The 14,261-nt window shown below is 43.7% G+C and overlaps 1 protein-coding gene across 4 annotated transcripts in view; it reads left to right on the top strand.

Moving 5' to 3' along the window:
- Positions 1-14,261, top strand: part of LOC147897531 (biotin--protein ligase 2-like) — a 117,643-nt gene that overhangs the window by 66,573 nt on the left and 36,809 nt on the right. For all 4 annotated transcript variants that reach the window (XM_087380009.1, XM_087380007.1, XM_087380006.1 and 1 more), the window contains one exon: positions 3,202-3,350. In XM_087380009.1, coding sequence (XP_087236135.1) covers positions 3,202-3,350 — 149 coding nt within the window. The remainder of the gene's footprint in view (positions 1-3,201; positions 3,351-14,261) is intronic.

Below are 14,261 nucleotides of genomic sequence, written 5' to 3'. Positions count from 1 at the left end.
AAGCTCATAAGAGTTCTTGCTAGCCAATAGCGTGTCATCTACATAAAGTTCCAAGAGTATTAGACTATTAACAGCATGGGGAATCAAACTGGAATGTTCTGAAAATGAGGGACCTTCAGTTGTCATGGGCAGCATTTGTTCAAACACATCCGTGGAGTAGACATCAGGCTGTTTTTGACAGGACAGCAATGGCTGAGTGGAATCCTCAGCAAAAATGACATCTTTGCTTGTAATAATCCTCCTACTGGAGGGATGATACAGCCGATACCCTTTGCTTTCAACACTGTACCCCATGAAAATGCATTTGAGAGCCTTATCATCAAGTTTAGTACGATGTTGCTGTGGCACATGTGCATAGGCCAAGCAACCAAATACTCTGAGATGAGCAACAGAAGGCTTTCTACCATGCCATGCCTCATACGGGGTGAGATTATGCAAGGCCTTTGTGGGACATCTGTTAAGCACATAATTTGCACACATAAGAGCTTCCATCCAGAACCTGTTGGGCAAACCTTTGCCTTTGAGCATACATCTACCCATCTCCATTTCCGACCTGTTTTTCCTTTCAGCCAGCCCATTTTGCTCTGGGGTGTATGGAGTGGTACACTAATGGATGATGCCTCTCTCTGCAAGATATGCATGAAATTCCTTGGACATGTATTCCCCCCCTCGATCAATGCGAAGTGCCCCCACTTTTTCTGAGGCATAATTCTCAGCCTGAGTAATAAAATGTCTGAATTTTGTAAACACCTCTGACTTCTCCTTCAATGGGTAGAGCCACGTGAAATGAGAGAAATCATCAATGAAAGTGACAAAATACAGATATCCCCCAATAGATGGAGTTTTCATAGGACCACAAACATCACTGTGTATAAGCTGTAATTGGGATTACCCTTCATCATAAGCCGCATAGTAGTGGACACATTCTGATACGTGTCGGGGATGGCCTGCAACACTGTAGAAACCAACGAGGCATCCGGAATAATCTCATCTACAGATGCTAATTGCTCCCGTAAATCCTTTACCTTTGTGAGATAATCATCCATGGAATCACCATCAAGCATAGGAAGAGTCTCCAATTTCCTCTTCAAGTATGCCACACGGGCTTCATTCCTGACTTGGTACAACTTTGCCAAACTTTCCCAAGCTGCCCTTGCTGTTTTGCATGACCGGATGTGAGGAATAATGCTTCTTTTAACCGATAATGCAATCAAGGCATGTGCATTGGCATCCCGGCCATCCCATCGACTCTGCTCTGGAGTAGGTGCTTGTGATATCTTTGCAATCCGAGATGACTCACCCTCTGAACTGGGTGAAGGAGCGGTTGTTGGTGCATGTGGACGCAACTGAGTGCCATCCACAATGCCCCAAAAGCCTTTGGCCACAAGCACATTCGCATCATGTACGACTAGAGAGGATAGTTGGTGCCATCCAACTTATCTTCTGCAGAGAGCAATCCAAAAACATCCCTTTCTGCCATTGCAATTGCACAGAATTTTCCCAAAATGCAAAAATCCCTCTGATTCTGCCCTGAATGACTGTGTACCTAAAAATAAAGAGAAATACCCCGAGGTACGCGGGCTAAAGAAAAAACACCAGCACGTATCACACGGATAGAGAACTCCCCGTACCAAAATAATCACTCTGTGGTCGCCATGTAGGTAGCTCGACGTGGGCAACGTGTCTAAGGCAAACAGCCCGGTGTAGGCAGCACGTCGACAGTGCAGGTCACGTGGCAATGGCGCTGAGTGGGCTGGAGCAGTTCAATGGTGGAGCGCTCAGGCGCTTCCACAAGAGTGACGGCGCAAATCAATGGCGGAGCATGACGTGCAGACAGCTCCCCGCAACATGCCTGGCTGGACAGCAGCAACACAATCAGGTATCCAGGCGCAGCTCTTAGGCGATGAAGGACAGCTGCAGGTCACACTTGAGTAGAAGGGCGACGATGCAGGTCACGGGGCAGGCGATGGCGCACAGCAGCATGTGACGGCGCTTCCACGTAGACAGCTACGACTGGAAGATGGGCGACGGCCTGTTCAGGCTGGAGCTACTATGCACAGGCGACGGCTAGGGGGACGGCAAGGTAGCTGGAGCAGACGATGGCTTTCACGGTGCATGGCCTGTCTAGTGCAAAGGCGTAGTCGTCTGAGTCTCCACAGCCAGGGGGCAGCAGCAGCGACAGCTCCACGGTAGGAGCTCGGTTCACAGGTTGGGCAGATGCGGCAGCAACGGCAAGTGATGGCGCAAGTCTGGATGGAGCGGCTACCTCCAAACGGGATGATACAGGTCTCTACGACGTGCAACCAGCAACGTAGAGCTGGGCTGAAGCGGCTATGCACATGCGACTATCACCACAGGCAGGGCAAAGCCGAGCATCAGGCTCCACGCTCAGCAGCTTCACGAGCAGCAACAGCAAAGGCGCAGGGCTGTAAGATGATAGCGACGTCCACGAGCTTGGCGGCGGCGGCTGGAAGAAGATGACTGCACGTAGAGCAGTGGTCTCACAGGTTGTGCTCTGATACCATTTGTTGGTGCAGAGACAAGACACACGGCAATGATTTGATAGAGAAGATGCGACTAAAGTCACATCATATACATGGATAGGGTTGTGCTTGCTAAGCACACCCTGCAGGTCAGATGGAAGTGTGCCTGCCAAGCTGGGGGGAAAAAACCTCCACTAGTTGGAGTAAAAAGTGCCCCGGGCCTACACCTAAGGTGTCACCCTACACTCCCAACACATAGGTGCTAACAATCATCAACATCCTAAACCAAACGAATCCCCTTGAGACTCAAAAAATACGAACGTCGAGGCTCCTGCAAAGCCAAAGGAAGGGCGAACACTCTGGACCAATGTATACTTTCAGCTCCGAAAGAGTTGCCCTGCAAGGAATCACTGCCATGCCAATCCAAGTGAGAAAGGATATGTTTCCAATCCATTAACAAATGGGAAATCAAAGGACTACCGGGGATTTTTCCTGTCACAGAACCAATAAGAAACTTCCCGCCAATGACTAAAAGCTGGAGAACGGAGAGCTAGGTACGATGGGACTGTACGGGTCAGGTACGACAGGACTGTACGGAGATGCTAGTACAACGGGACTGTACGGCAGGATTGTACGGCAGATACGACTGTACGGGGGGGGGAGAGAGAGAGAGAGAGAGAGCAAAATTAATATTGTTATGTGGCTTGTTTTCTTGAAGGACGTGCTGGCAATGTTTGGGAGTCACCACAAGGCTGTTTGATGTTCTCATTCACAGTCCAAATGGATGATGGGCGTGCATTACCTTTTTTGCAATATATTGTATCAATTGCAATGATTGAGGCAATAGAATTGATTTCCTCACAAAAGGTAAGGTCTTTGTTGCTATTTGCCTCAATGAGTTTTTATCCTCTAGGGTTGGCTTTCTTTGTCTCTGTATTGCATGTTGCAATTACTTAATTGATTGTACATGGTTGAAAGCATGTCACTCATTGTCTCTTTCTATGATCCTAGGCTCAAGTTTTTCTGTACTCTCATCAAATTATATTAAGAGTCAAGACATAGACAGGAAAAAATGCATTTAAACCATGATAACGAAGGAAATCTACGAATTTTGCTAAGAATGCTTGTAGATTTTGACCTAGCATTTTTTTGAGACTTCTCATTTTATTTTGATGAGAGAAAATAAATGTTCAAGATATTTTTAGATGCATGCATAAGTCATGTGTTTGTGCATGTACGTCTACATGTGAGTAAGTGTATATGCATAAACTCGTGGATAGAGGTAGATATTGGCAATGCAAGGTTAGGCCATGGGCTTTTGTAGATTGATTCTCAGCTCAACCCTGCCCCTTCCACAGCCCCCTCATTGTGCCACTTCCATCCTCCCCCTTCTGCCTCCTCTTTGCTGCCTCCTTCTCCTCCCTGCTGCCCCCCCCGCCCCAAGGTCTGACTCAAACAGCCTGAGGGGCTGTCGCCTCTGTCTCTAAGGCTGCCCAGCTTTTCATGGAGCTGCTGGGTTTTTAGCCCCTTTCTCTAGCCTGCCCCCTTGAGTTGCAGGACTTCAGCCAAGATTATTTTTTTTAAAACCTTGCTGTTTGCTAAAGAGCCAGGCCAGCAGCCCCGTAACCCTCTGCCTTTCTTTTCCTATCTTCTGCTGGCTTTTTGGCAGCCAGGTAGGATTTTTCCTGGTGACTGTAGCACACAGTCCCCCTTCTTTCTCCTTTGTTTTCACGCCTCCTTTTTTCTATTTTTCTATCCCTCTCTTTGTTTCTCCCCTTTGCAAGTAGGAGCAGATTTCTCGCCTCGTTTTCCTGGGGGTTTAATCTTGGTGGTGACCTCTTGGTTTGGCGAGAGGAATCTTATGGCAGCTCCCTCGTCGTCTTCCACAGCCGTTTGGATTTCGCTCTCCCTAGAGGACAAGTAGTAGGTGAAGATTGCAGCTCAGTCTTTGCGGGATGAGCATTGGTGGGTCGGCCTTGTGGCCACAAGAAGCTAGGCTAGGGATTGGATACAGACGAGCTTGGCACTGGAGGGTGACCATATTCAAGAGGTCAATATCTATGGGAGAGGTGTTTTTCATCTTCAGCTAAGTTTCCGTGACACTAATCAGGCCCTCATGGAGTAGTGTCCTATTTTCGTCGGCCCTCATTCGCTGTTCTTGATATTTTGGGACCATGGCTTCATAATTGAGGATATGGATACGACACACTATGAGCCACAGTCCCCAGTGATTTCATAATTGAGGATATGGATACGACACACTATGTGCCATAGTCCCCAGTGACGCTTTGTTTCCCAGGGCTTCTGAAGGAGTATTAGTCCATTTTATCTTCCAATGAAGGTTGTTAGAGTTTCCACCTACAACAGCCTCAATCTTTGCAGATGATGGGTTCTACGGCTTAGTGGTCGCGGAGTACTTTGATAAGCCTATGTCATGTTTAGAGGATAGACTTTACCTTGTAATCTCTTCTTCTCGATATATTTTCTCTTTTGGACCGCAAAAAAAAGGAGAATATGTAAGTTTTCCACATAAACTGTTTGTGGAATATGTAAATCATTCACAACGTATGTCATGTGAAATTTATCCGTTCATGTAGTCAGCGTGAAAGTTTAACTACATGAAAGTTCATTGAACTTTCCAAAATTTCATAGGGTGGAGTTTGATTCTTCACACCCCATGACACACACTCGGTCGTGGTTTTTTGCAGTCTCCACATTTTTTCTGCATACCATTTCGAAGCTAGTCGTATCCTTGTATGTCTTTTCAAATTTAATCTTGGCTTATGTGTGTATGTGTGTGTGTGTGTGGAAGACAAGACAACAACCCCTTTTGCATAGTGAAAAGACAAAAGATGGAGGGTAAAGGATAGAAAGAGAACATTATAGAATTAAGGAAGAGTTTGAGTATGTGGGTAAAGCACCCTACGAAATTGCATAAAAAGTACATAAGAGCTTTGATAAGAAATGAAAATAATGTTTTTGCAAAAAAAAAAGGAGCTTGGTGAAGTCCTAATAAGCATCTATTTTATTGAAGAGGAGAGTCTGCATATCTGCCACCATCCAACAAGAAAACATGGTAAGAACCAGCTTAACTTTAATTGGGAAGACAGGTGTCAGAAACACCCCTCCCTTGTTATCGGGGTCACAATAAAATAGTAACTTAAACACATGACAATGGAAGCAAATTAGCATGACTATACACCACATTAGTGAGAGCAAGTGTATATACAATGCACAGTCGATGTCAAAAGTAATCAGCGTCCACCTCGAAAACACAATGCTTTTGTATGCTACATTTTATTGAGACAAGGAGCAATAAAATCCACCAAAGCAAACACAAAAGACAGCCTACATATTACATAAGCTGTATATATAAATTTCCAAAGCTGAAGATGTTTACAATGGGAGCAAACTTGTGTGCTGTGCCCTGACTGTATACAGCACTAGTGAGGGCAAGTGTATGTACAATGTAATGAAATACCAAAGCAGAGGGTTGAGGTTTCAGGCCTCCCAAGACATTGTCTTCAATGCAATGTCCATGGCAAGAGCTTGCCCTTGTAGGGTAGGTAGGGCCTCCACCCAGCCGCTGTAGCCTCACACAGGCTAGTAATGGGAGAATCACCTCACCGTCCATCGGACAACAACAGGATCATAGACCCATTGGTGGAGCCTTTCGAGGAGGCATGGTCCAGAGTGATGAACCCGAGGAAGTTGGGCAAGAGGGCTGCAAAGAACTGTAGATGCCACGCACCTCGTCGACAACACAGCCAAGCATGGGCCCCCCTCCAACCCCTCCTGCCGAGTGGATTTAGACTGAGAGGGCTCTCTCAAGATGCCCCCAGTCACTTGAGGGATCTTCTTCTATGTCTTGGCTGACCCTCTTTGGATAGTGCCTTAGAGTTCCCAGTAAGCTCAGTAGACTACCCAGGGCTTAGGTATAGAAGAGGTGCCCTTGCTTAGTCCTCTCGTTACTGTTACTCAGCCCACCACACCTCCGCCTCCCCTAGATTATTAGAAAAGGCAAATGTAAGGCCTTTGCTCTAGCTAAACACCCAACCTTGGATCTCCACCATGAGCTCCCGTCTCTCAATTTCCTATGAGGTTTTCCATGTTCACAACCTCCTTTTTAGAGCTCTCTCTAATCTTCCTCCTAGCCCAATGCTTGCCATTTGGATCCTTCTCAAGGTGCCATGTATCCTTAAATGGACTCTTCACTAAAGCCCTCTCAAGAGCATTCCATTTGCATCGTTTAACTAATGCCTCGGCATAGGATATAGACCCTGGCCCTTTAATCCCACCTATACAAGCTTTGTCTAGCCTCTTATGTTCCCCACCTTACCATAACCATTTCATAGAATCTTGTGGTTATGGTTGACATACATTCCCTTCCCCTAAAGAATGGTTTTCGTCCTCGAAAACAAAATTGGGAAACCTCCTCTGGGGATTGCTTATTCTTTCCCATGTTGAACTCTCTTTAGATCTATCCTTCCACTTAACGAGACATTCTTGATAAATTGTTATATCTTGTTCTTTTTTTTGTCTCTCAAAAATTTTTAATGGTTCATGTGGTAAAGATGCAAGTTCAATGAGATTGTTTTTACCTCCTAATTTCTTTTTGAGCCTACTTACATAAAAAACTCGATGTACTCTACATCCTTCTCATAAGGCTGATTTGCAAGCAAGTTCTCCAATTCTCTGAAGTATTAGGAATCATCCACAATATGTAGGAGATAACTTTGGACATTTACTTGTCTTTATCTTGAGCCTTTCTAATGCTATCCTTAGCTAGCTGAAGCATTTGATTCATATCTTCAAGAAACGTCTTTGGCGGATTGAATCTTCTCTTTTTTGGGTCCCACTGTAATTGGGGCTCTAGGTTGAATACTTTATCATGAATGGACTAGAATCTATTGTTGAATGTTTGCCACTATTACATGCAAATTTCAATATGGGCAAAAAAATGTTCCTAATTACTTTGTCTTTTACTTGAGCATATCCTCAATGACCTGATTAACCCTTTTAGTTTGACTATCACTTTGCGGATGATCCATAGTGCTCATATTCAAAGTAGTTCCCAACCTCATAAAAACAATCCTCCCAAAATGACTGTTAAATTTGCTATCCCGGTCACTAACAATACAGGAAGGTAGCCCATATAACCTATAAATATGCTTCACAAATGGCTTTGCTAATTCAACAATTTTAACTTCTTCATTGGTTGGAATAAATTGAGCCATTTTAGTCAACTGGTCCTCGAAAACCCACATAGTTGTGCCCCTTCTGTGTCCTGTAATCCAACAATAAAATCCATGGAGATACTTTTCCATTGGCGAGAGAAATCTACAAAGGATGTAGCAAATTGCGTACCTTAAGATGTTCAACTTTATTGGCCTCACATTTTTGGCATTTTAATACATAACCTTGGGTGTTTGTCTATCATACTATTCCTTTTTGTCCCGAGGAATTCCGTGAGCATAGTCTAATGTTTCTCTTTCAAAAGCTATTGTTCGTCCCTTTTGTAAAATCATTGCTCCAACAACAAAATCATTGGTATTGGTTTCAACCTCAGATGGCTCCTTGTGATCCATGGATCACTACCTTAAAGACATGAGCTGTAGCTATAGTTTCTTTTGACTTTTCAAAACTCGATCCATCCCTTTGAAGTCGCTTCCCTCTCCTTAAATTGATCCATCATCGGAACAACTATCTTAACGTATTGTTGGATGAATTCATATAAAAGCTAGACAAACCTAAGAATATGTATATTATATAAAATCTCGAGGTTTGTAAGATGTGTCCATTCATTTATACATACATACATATATGTATGTATGTATGTATGTATGTATATACAGACACGTGTGTGTGTGTGTGTGTGTGTGTGTGTGAAAATACTCTTCTCCCCCTCTCTTGTGGGCTTCCTGTGGATATTTCTTTGGGACTGGTTTTTTTTGGCTTTCACTACCCCTTTACAGGTACTTCATTCCCAAGCTCCCCTTCTTACAAAGTCATGGCAGAATACTCATATGAAAAAACGTTTCAAAAGGAGCGCTCGGCTCCCTGCAAGAAGCAAAAGCAGGTTGAGGGTCAGCATGACCCGGTGCATGACACTCTTGAGGCTCAACTAGTATATGATGTCATGCATGAAGGATTTGCAGATACGAGAAAAGAGTGGAAAGACTCGGTTCCTTCAGCTGGCCTCATGGTTGAGGTTGATGAAATTATGGATCCAGTCAGAGAATATGCTAAGAATGCAGTCATATTATTTTTTCCAGGCCGGATGCCACCTGCTGCAGAGATAGGCAACTGGCTGACACGCACATTGGCTGGCTCTTTTGTTCGTAAAATACACTATGCAGCCAGGGGCTTTTTTGAGGTTATCATGGTGGATGAGATCCACAGACAAATGCTTTTGGAACACTCGCCTCTCTTTTTTGGGTAGCAAATGGTGCATGTATTGCCATGGTCTCCCACACGGGACTTTCAGGCTTTAATCCGACACAGATGCCCGGTTTGGGTTGAAGTTGTTGACTTCCCACAATGTATGGCCTCACTTTTGCCTAAAATTGCAGCATCTTTAGGTAAAGTGGTCTGCCCACCACGGCCAAATGGCAACTCAAACAGATTTTGCATTCTCTGGGATACTGATAATCCCACACCGGACTCTTATTCAGTCACGGTAAATAATGTGAACATGGGCAGTGCTTTTTATAAACTCAAATGGGGTTTATTTGCAGGGGCCTGTTTTGAGTGCAAAAAGTTTGGACACATGGCTTCACAGTGTCCAATGAATCAGCACAAAACGCCTCGTACCACTTTGCCAGTTCACATGCCTACCAAAGATACTCCTACTCCAGTTGTCAACAAAAATAAAAGCAGTAGACAGCCTTCTGGGAGTCAGGAGAAAGGCAAAGCTCCAGTGGCTCCCAATGGGAATCTCACTTCACATTCACCTCCTACTATTCAATCCTCGACCAAAGGACAACAACCTTCAACTGATGGCTGGCAAAGTCCAAGAAAAGTTATTTCTGCTCGAAGAATTCCACCCCCCCGCACTTGGAATGGTGCATCTTCTAGCGGAAATACCCTAGAGATAAATAGAGGAATTGGGATTACATGGGCTGCAGTAACAGCCATCAGAACACTCTTCCCTGAAGAAGAGGTTGCTGCTTTGCTGTCTACTTCTCAGGTGGCTACTTCTTCTCAGGGGCGAGGCCTCGACCCTGAGATAGAAATGCAAGGCTGACCTCATAAATTTTGCTGCTGTACATAGTTGTTACATTACTATAAATACCTGTACATATGACTGCTCACATCAAATGTTTTACACTCAATGTCCAGGGCATGTGTGACAGTAGGAAATGGAAATCTGTGTGGCTGTACATCAACAGATTTCAGCCTGACATAGTGGCATTACAAGAGCACAACCAACATATTTATGCAGGCAAGACAGGACACTACTGTGGATCTAATATTTTCTATGCTGGGGAGCACTCTTTCTCAGGGGTTGTCCTTCTGATCAAACATGAGCTTCAACCAGTCATTGCATTAAATGACAACAAAGGCAAATGGCTTGTTCTCAATGCATTATTAGAGGAGAGGTGTTTGAATTTGCTTCAGTTTATGCACCTCAGTCCTCTAGAGAAAGAACGGCAATTTGGGATGCCATGCAACAATATCCGTGGAGATATCATGCTTACATATGTGGGGATTTCAATAATGCTCCACAACAGGGAGACAACACCTCCAGACATGACCATATGTTATCTCCTGAAAGGCATGCATGGTCTCAACTACTTTGGCATTTGGATCTGGTTGACCTTTGGAAAGAATTGCAGCCTTTGTCACCAGGCTACACTTTTCAACATAATGCTCTTTCTGCTTATCAGGCACGTCTGGATCGATGGTATAGTGTCGCTCCCCAACAAAATGGGGATTTCACATGCAAAATGTGGATTGACTATGCCTTTGTGCATTCAGACCATGCACCGCTATGGCTGCGATTATCTTTTCATGATATGCCAGATGATAGATTGCCACAAAGGAGACATCTAATCATAAACAATAGTTATTTGCAACATGCTGATTTCAAGGCAATGGTTACTGAAGCAGCTCATTGTCTTTCCTCTAGCAGCCATCTTCATGTTGATGGTGCCTGGGATTCTTTTATTTCTAAAATGCAAGTGGTTATTAGAGATTATGGCAAGTCTTACATGAAGACTCTGAGGGAAACCATTGCTCGGACCAAATCTACTTGTCAAGACCTCACTGAACTCAGTCATCATCGTTCGTTGTCCATGCATGAGCAAACACATGAGCAAACAACACTATGCCAGGCCAGACATTGTCTTAAACTAAATGATCACAGGAAACTGGCAAAATGGGAGACTAGAGCAAGACAAAGAGCCTTCACAGATAAAGGTTGCTCTTCCAAAGAATTTTTCAAAAGTTTACATCAGAGGAGAATCAAAACAGAAATTTGCAGAGTGCTTATGCCTGATGGATCATGGACTACTTCACGGTCACAGCTTGCCTCTGTTTGTGTGCATCATTTCTCTCAGCAATTTGGCTCTGCAGCTTCTCCCTCGCAACAGATTTTGCTTGCACGAAATTTACTGTTGCAACATGTTTCTCCTATCATTCCCCCTACTCAAGCTTTGGAATTGGAGGACCCCTTTACTGAGAGGGAACTGTCAGATGCGATCAAATCATGTGGCAGATGGAAATCCCCAGGATGGGATGGTTTAACAGTCGAGTTTTTTCTAGCATACTGGCCTATTTTGAAGCATTCATTGCTATATATGGTGAATGCTGCGTGGCAAAATCAGAAAATGCCGGACACATGGAAGAGAGGTCTTGTTAAACTCCTTCCCAAAAAACAAATTTGTGAATCTTTGGCAGACTGGAGACCTATTACTCTTATGCCCGTAATTTACAAAGTCACTACCAAAATGATTGTTGATCGGCTAAAGGGGTTTTTACATGATGGGTTGCATCCTGCTCAATATGGCTTTGTCCCGCGTAGGCATATCACAGATAACATTGCTAATGCCTACATTGAAATTGAATATGCCAAATACACACAGCAGGATGTTTTGTTATTGCAAGTTGATATTGCCAAAGCCTTTGATACTGTTCAGTGGGATTTTATTTCATCGACTATGCAGGCATTGGGTTTTGGCACAAAAATGCAGCAACTCATCACTTGGCTATATCAAGATAGTGAAGCTGCCTGCATACTTTCAGGAGATATTTCTCCCTCCTGGACTCTTGCTTGCTCTGTCAGGCAAGGATGTCCCCTGAGTGCTTTACTTTTTGCCATAGCCACTCATCCACTACTTCAATATCTGGATCACCTCTTGGACACTGACCAGTTGCACGGTTTGGAGATTCTTGGCAGTCGCAGCATGATTGCTCAGGCATATGCTGATGATTCATTTTTTACTCCAAAAAATACTCGGGCTGATCTGTCCATGATTATGCATGCTCTTTCTACATATGGATTGGCTGCTGGCCTTCGGGTAAATTTTCAGAAATCAAAATTGCTGCCGTTACATGCACAGGAATGGCACAACCTTCTGTGGCCTGGGGAAATTGTCCCTGCTTCTCAATTCATTCGACATCTTGGTTATCCTCTAGGCTGGGGACTCACCCGTTCACAACAAACTGATTGGGTGCTAGTAAAGTTAATGGCAAAACTTGAATATTGGAAGCTTGCAACTTGGCCATTACATGTTCGTCTGCGAATTCCACAATCCATTTTGATAGCATACATACAATTTTATCTGCCTCTCACTATGTTCACTAAGGCAGATCTGGTTTCTTTTATGTCAGCTATCATGGAAATTTTCTGGCGTTCAAAACATGGCAAGAAAAGTCTCAGATTACTCTCTATGCATCGTCTCTGTTCTCCAAAGATGCACGGGGGTCTGAACATTCTCAATATTCAAATGCATTTACTTGCTCACAGAGGGAAAATGATGATACAGTTTATGCAAGGAGATCAGCCTTGGGCTTTCATGATCCGCTCTCTCTTATTACATCTTCATACATCTGCCTTTGGGAATTGGCAGCCTACTCAGTGGGATTTTGTATTTGGCTCTATCCAAGGCAAGATCAGAGGATGCCCTTTTGTCTCTCATCTGCTTCTTGATTGGAAACACATTCTATCCCACTTGGAATGGCATGGCAGGGACTCTCTCTCGGGCAACTCTTTGAGGGTAGAGAATATTTTTTGGTCTAAAGTATTCCACCCTCCTTTGGCCATACAAGAACCCCGACGTTCTTATTTTCTCTCCTTCAAAGGCATTTCATCTGTGGCGGATGTACTTCAGGATGATGGCTCAATTTTATCTTTTTCTATGGCTGCTCGCAAATATGGCTTGGGAGCTCATTATCGTCCTTTATGGCATAGAATTTCAGCAATGCTCCAACCGTACTTGCCGGTACCTCATTTGGAACTTCAGAATCGGCTTGAGGATTGGATTTTACACTCTCCTTCCTTATACGCCTGTCCTTTGAAGCTTTCACATATCACAGTGTCGTCACTGTATAAAGTTTTATTACCTCCACCTTGGATCTCCCACAGAGCAAATACTGTTTGGCATATGGATCGTCCAATGAAGTGGTGGAGAAAAAGGCTGCGTCTCCTTTGGCATTACAAAGTCCCTCTTCGACAACAGCTTTTCCTATGGCGAGTTCTCCTTGGCATTTTTCCATCCGGACAGTTGCTCGCACACAGACGTATTGCTTCAGCTGTTTGTCACAGATGCCAGCACTCTACTGAATCAGTGTTTCACATCTTTTGGTCCTGTCCAAATACTTCTAATCTCATTGCTCTCATTAGACAGAGGCTTCGACAGCGATTTCCTACTGTTAGTTTTGGCAGATTTTTCTGGTTGTTTGGCTTTCATCCACAGAGACAGGGTTTTGATTTATTTTTTGTATGGGTGTGCTATTGGACACTATGGACTTTATGGATGGATAGAAATCATAGAGTCTTTGGTGATCCACTATTTTCATCCTTTCTTTTTTTCAAACGATCTCTGCAACAATCATTCTACGATTGTTTTCAGACTCGTTTGATTGATCAGGATGTGTATACAGCTTATACTGAGATCTTTAGTTGAGTAGTAGCTACTTCGTTTTTGAAGTAACTATAAATGTAATTACTCTACAGAAATAAAAGATTTCTTCCCACAAAAAGTGTGTGTGTGTGAAAACAGTAAGAAGTAATTTATTCCATTCAGAACAAATTAAACCAGAGATGGGAAAGTGAGAAATCTATCCCTAATCTTTATAATATAGATGAACAACCATGGGGGTGGTCTATAATGCCACATCGTCCTAAGTGGAGTAACTCCTCAAGAATGTTATTAATCTCTCTCGAGTGGTTGCAGAGGCCTCAATGCATCTCTCCAACTGACTTCTGATAGTAAAAATAACATCAGTCTCCAAATGGAAGCCAGCATATCAACAGCAATGGATGTGTCCACCAGTGTGTCCTTTTCAATACAGTCCTTACCTTTTAAGGATCCATACGAATCCTTTCTTGGGATATAATATGTCCCAAGTACCGTACTTCTTTTGCAAAGAATTCACACTTGGATGCTTTAGCAAAAAGAGGGTCGTTCCTAAGCAATTGGAATACTTTTCTCAAATATTCCATATGCTTTTTTCTGGTTTGAGGAGTAAAAGGAGATAAGATACGCCGAGTGAAAGGAAGCAAAAATAGACTAAAAAGACACCGGGGGAAGCGGTCACCCTCACCACCTATCC

Source organism: Dipteris shenzhenensis, chromosome 10 (assembly GCF_047967505.1).
Source record: "Dipteris shenzhenensis isolate YYH24624 ecotype China chromosome 10, Dip_SZ_1.0, whole genome shotgun sequence".
Lineage (NCBI taxonomy): Eukaryota > Viridiplantae > Streptophyta > Polypodiopsida > Gleicheniales > Dipteridaceae > Dipteris > Dipteris shenzhenensis.
This window is presented reverse-complemented; position numbering and strand designations above follow the sequence as displayed.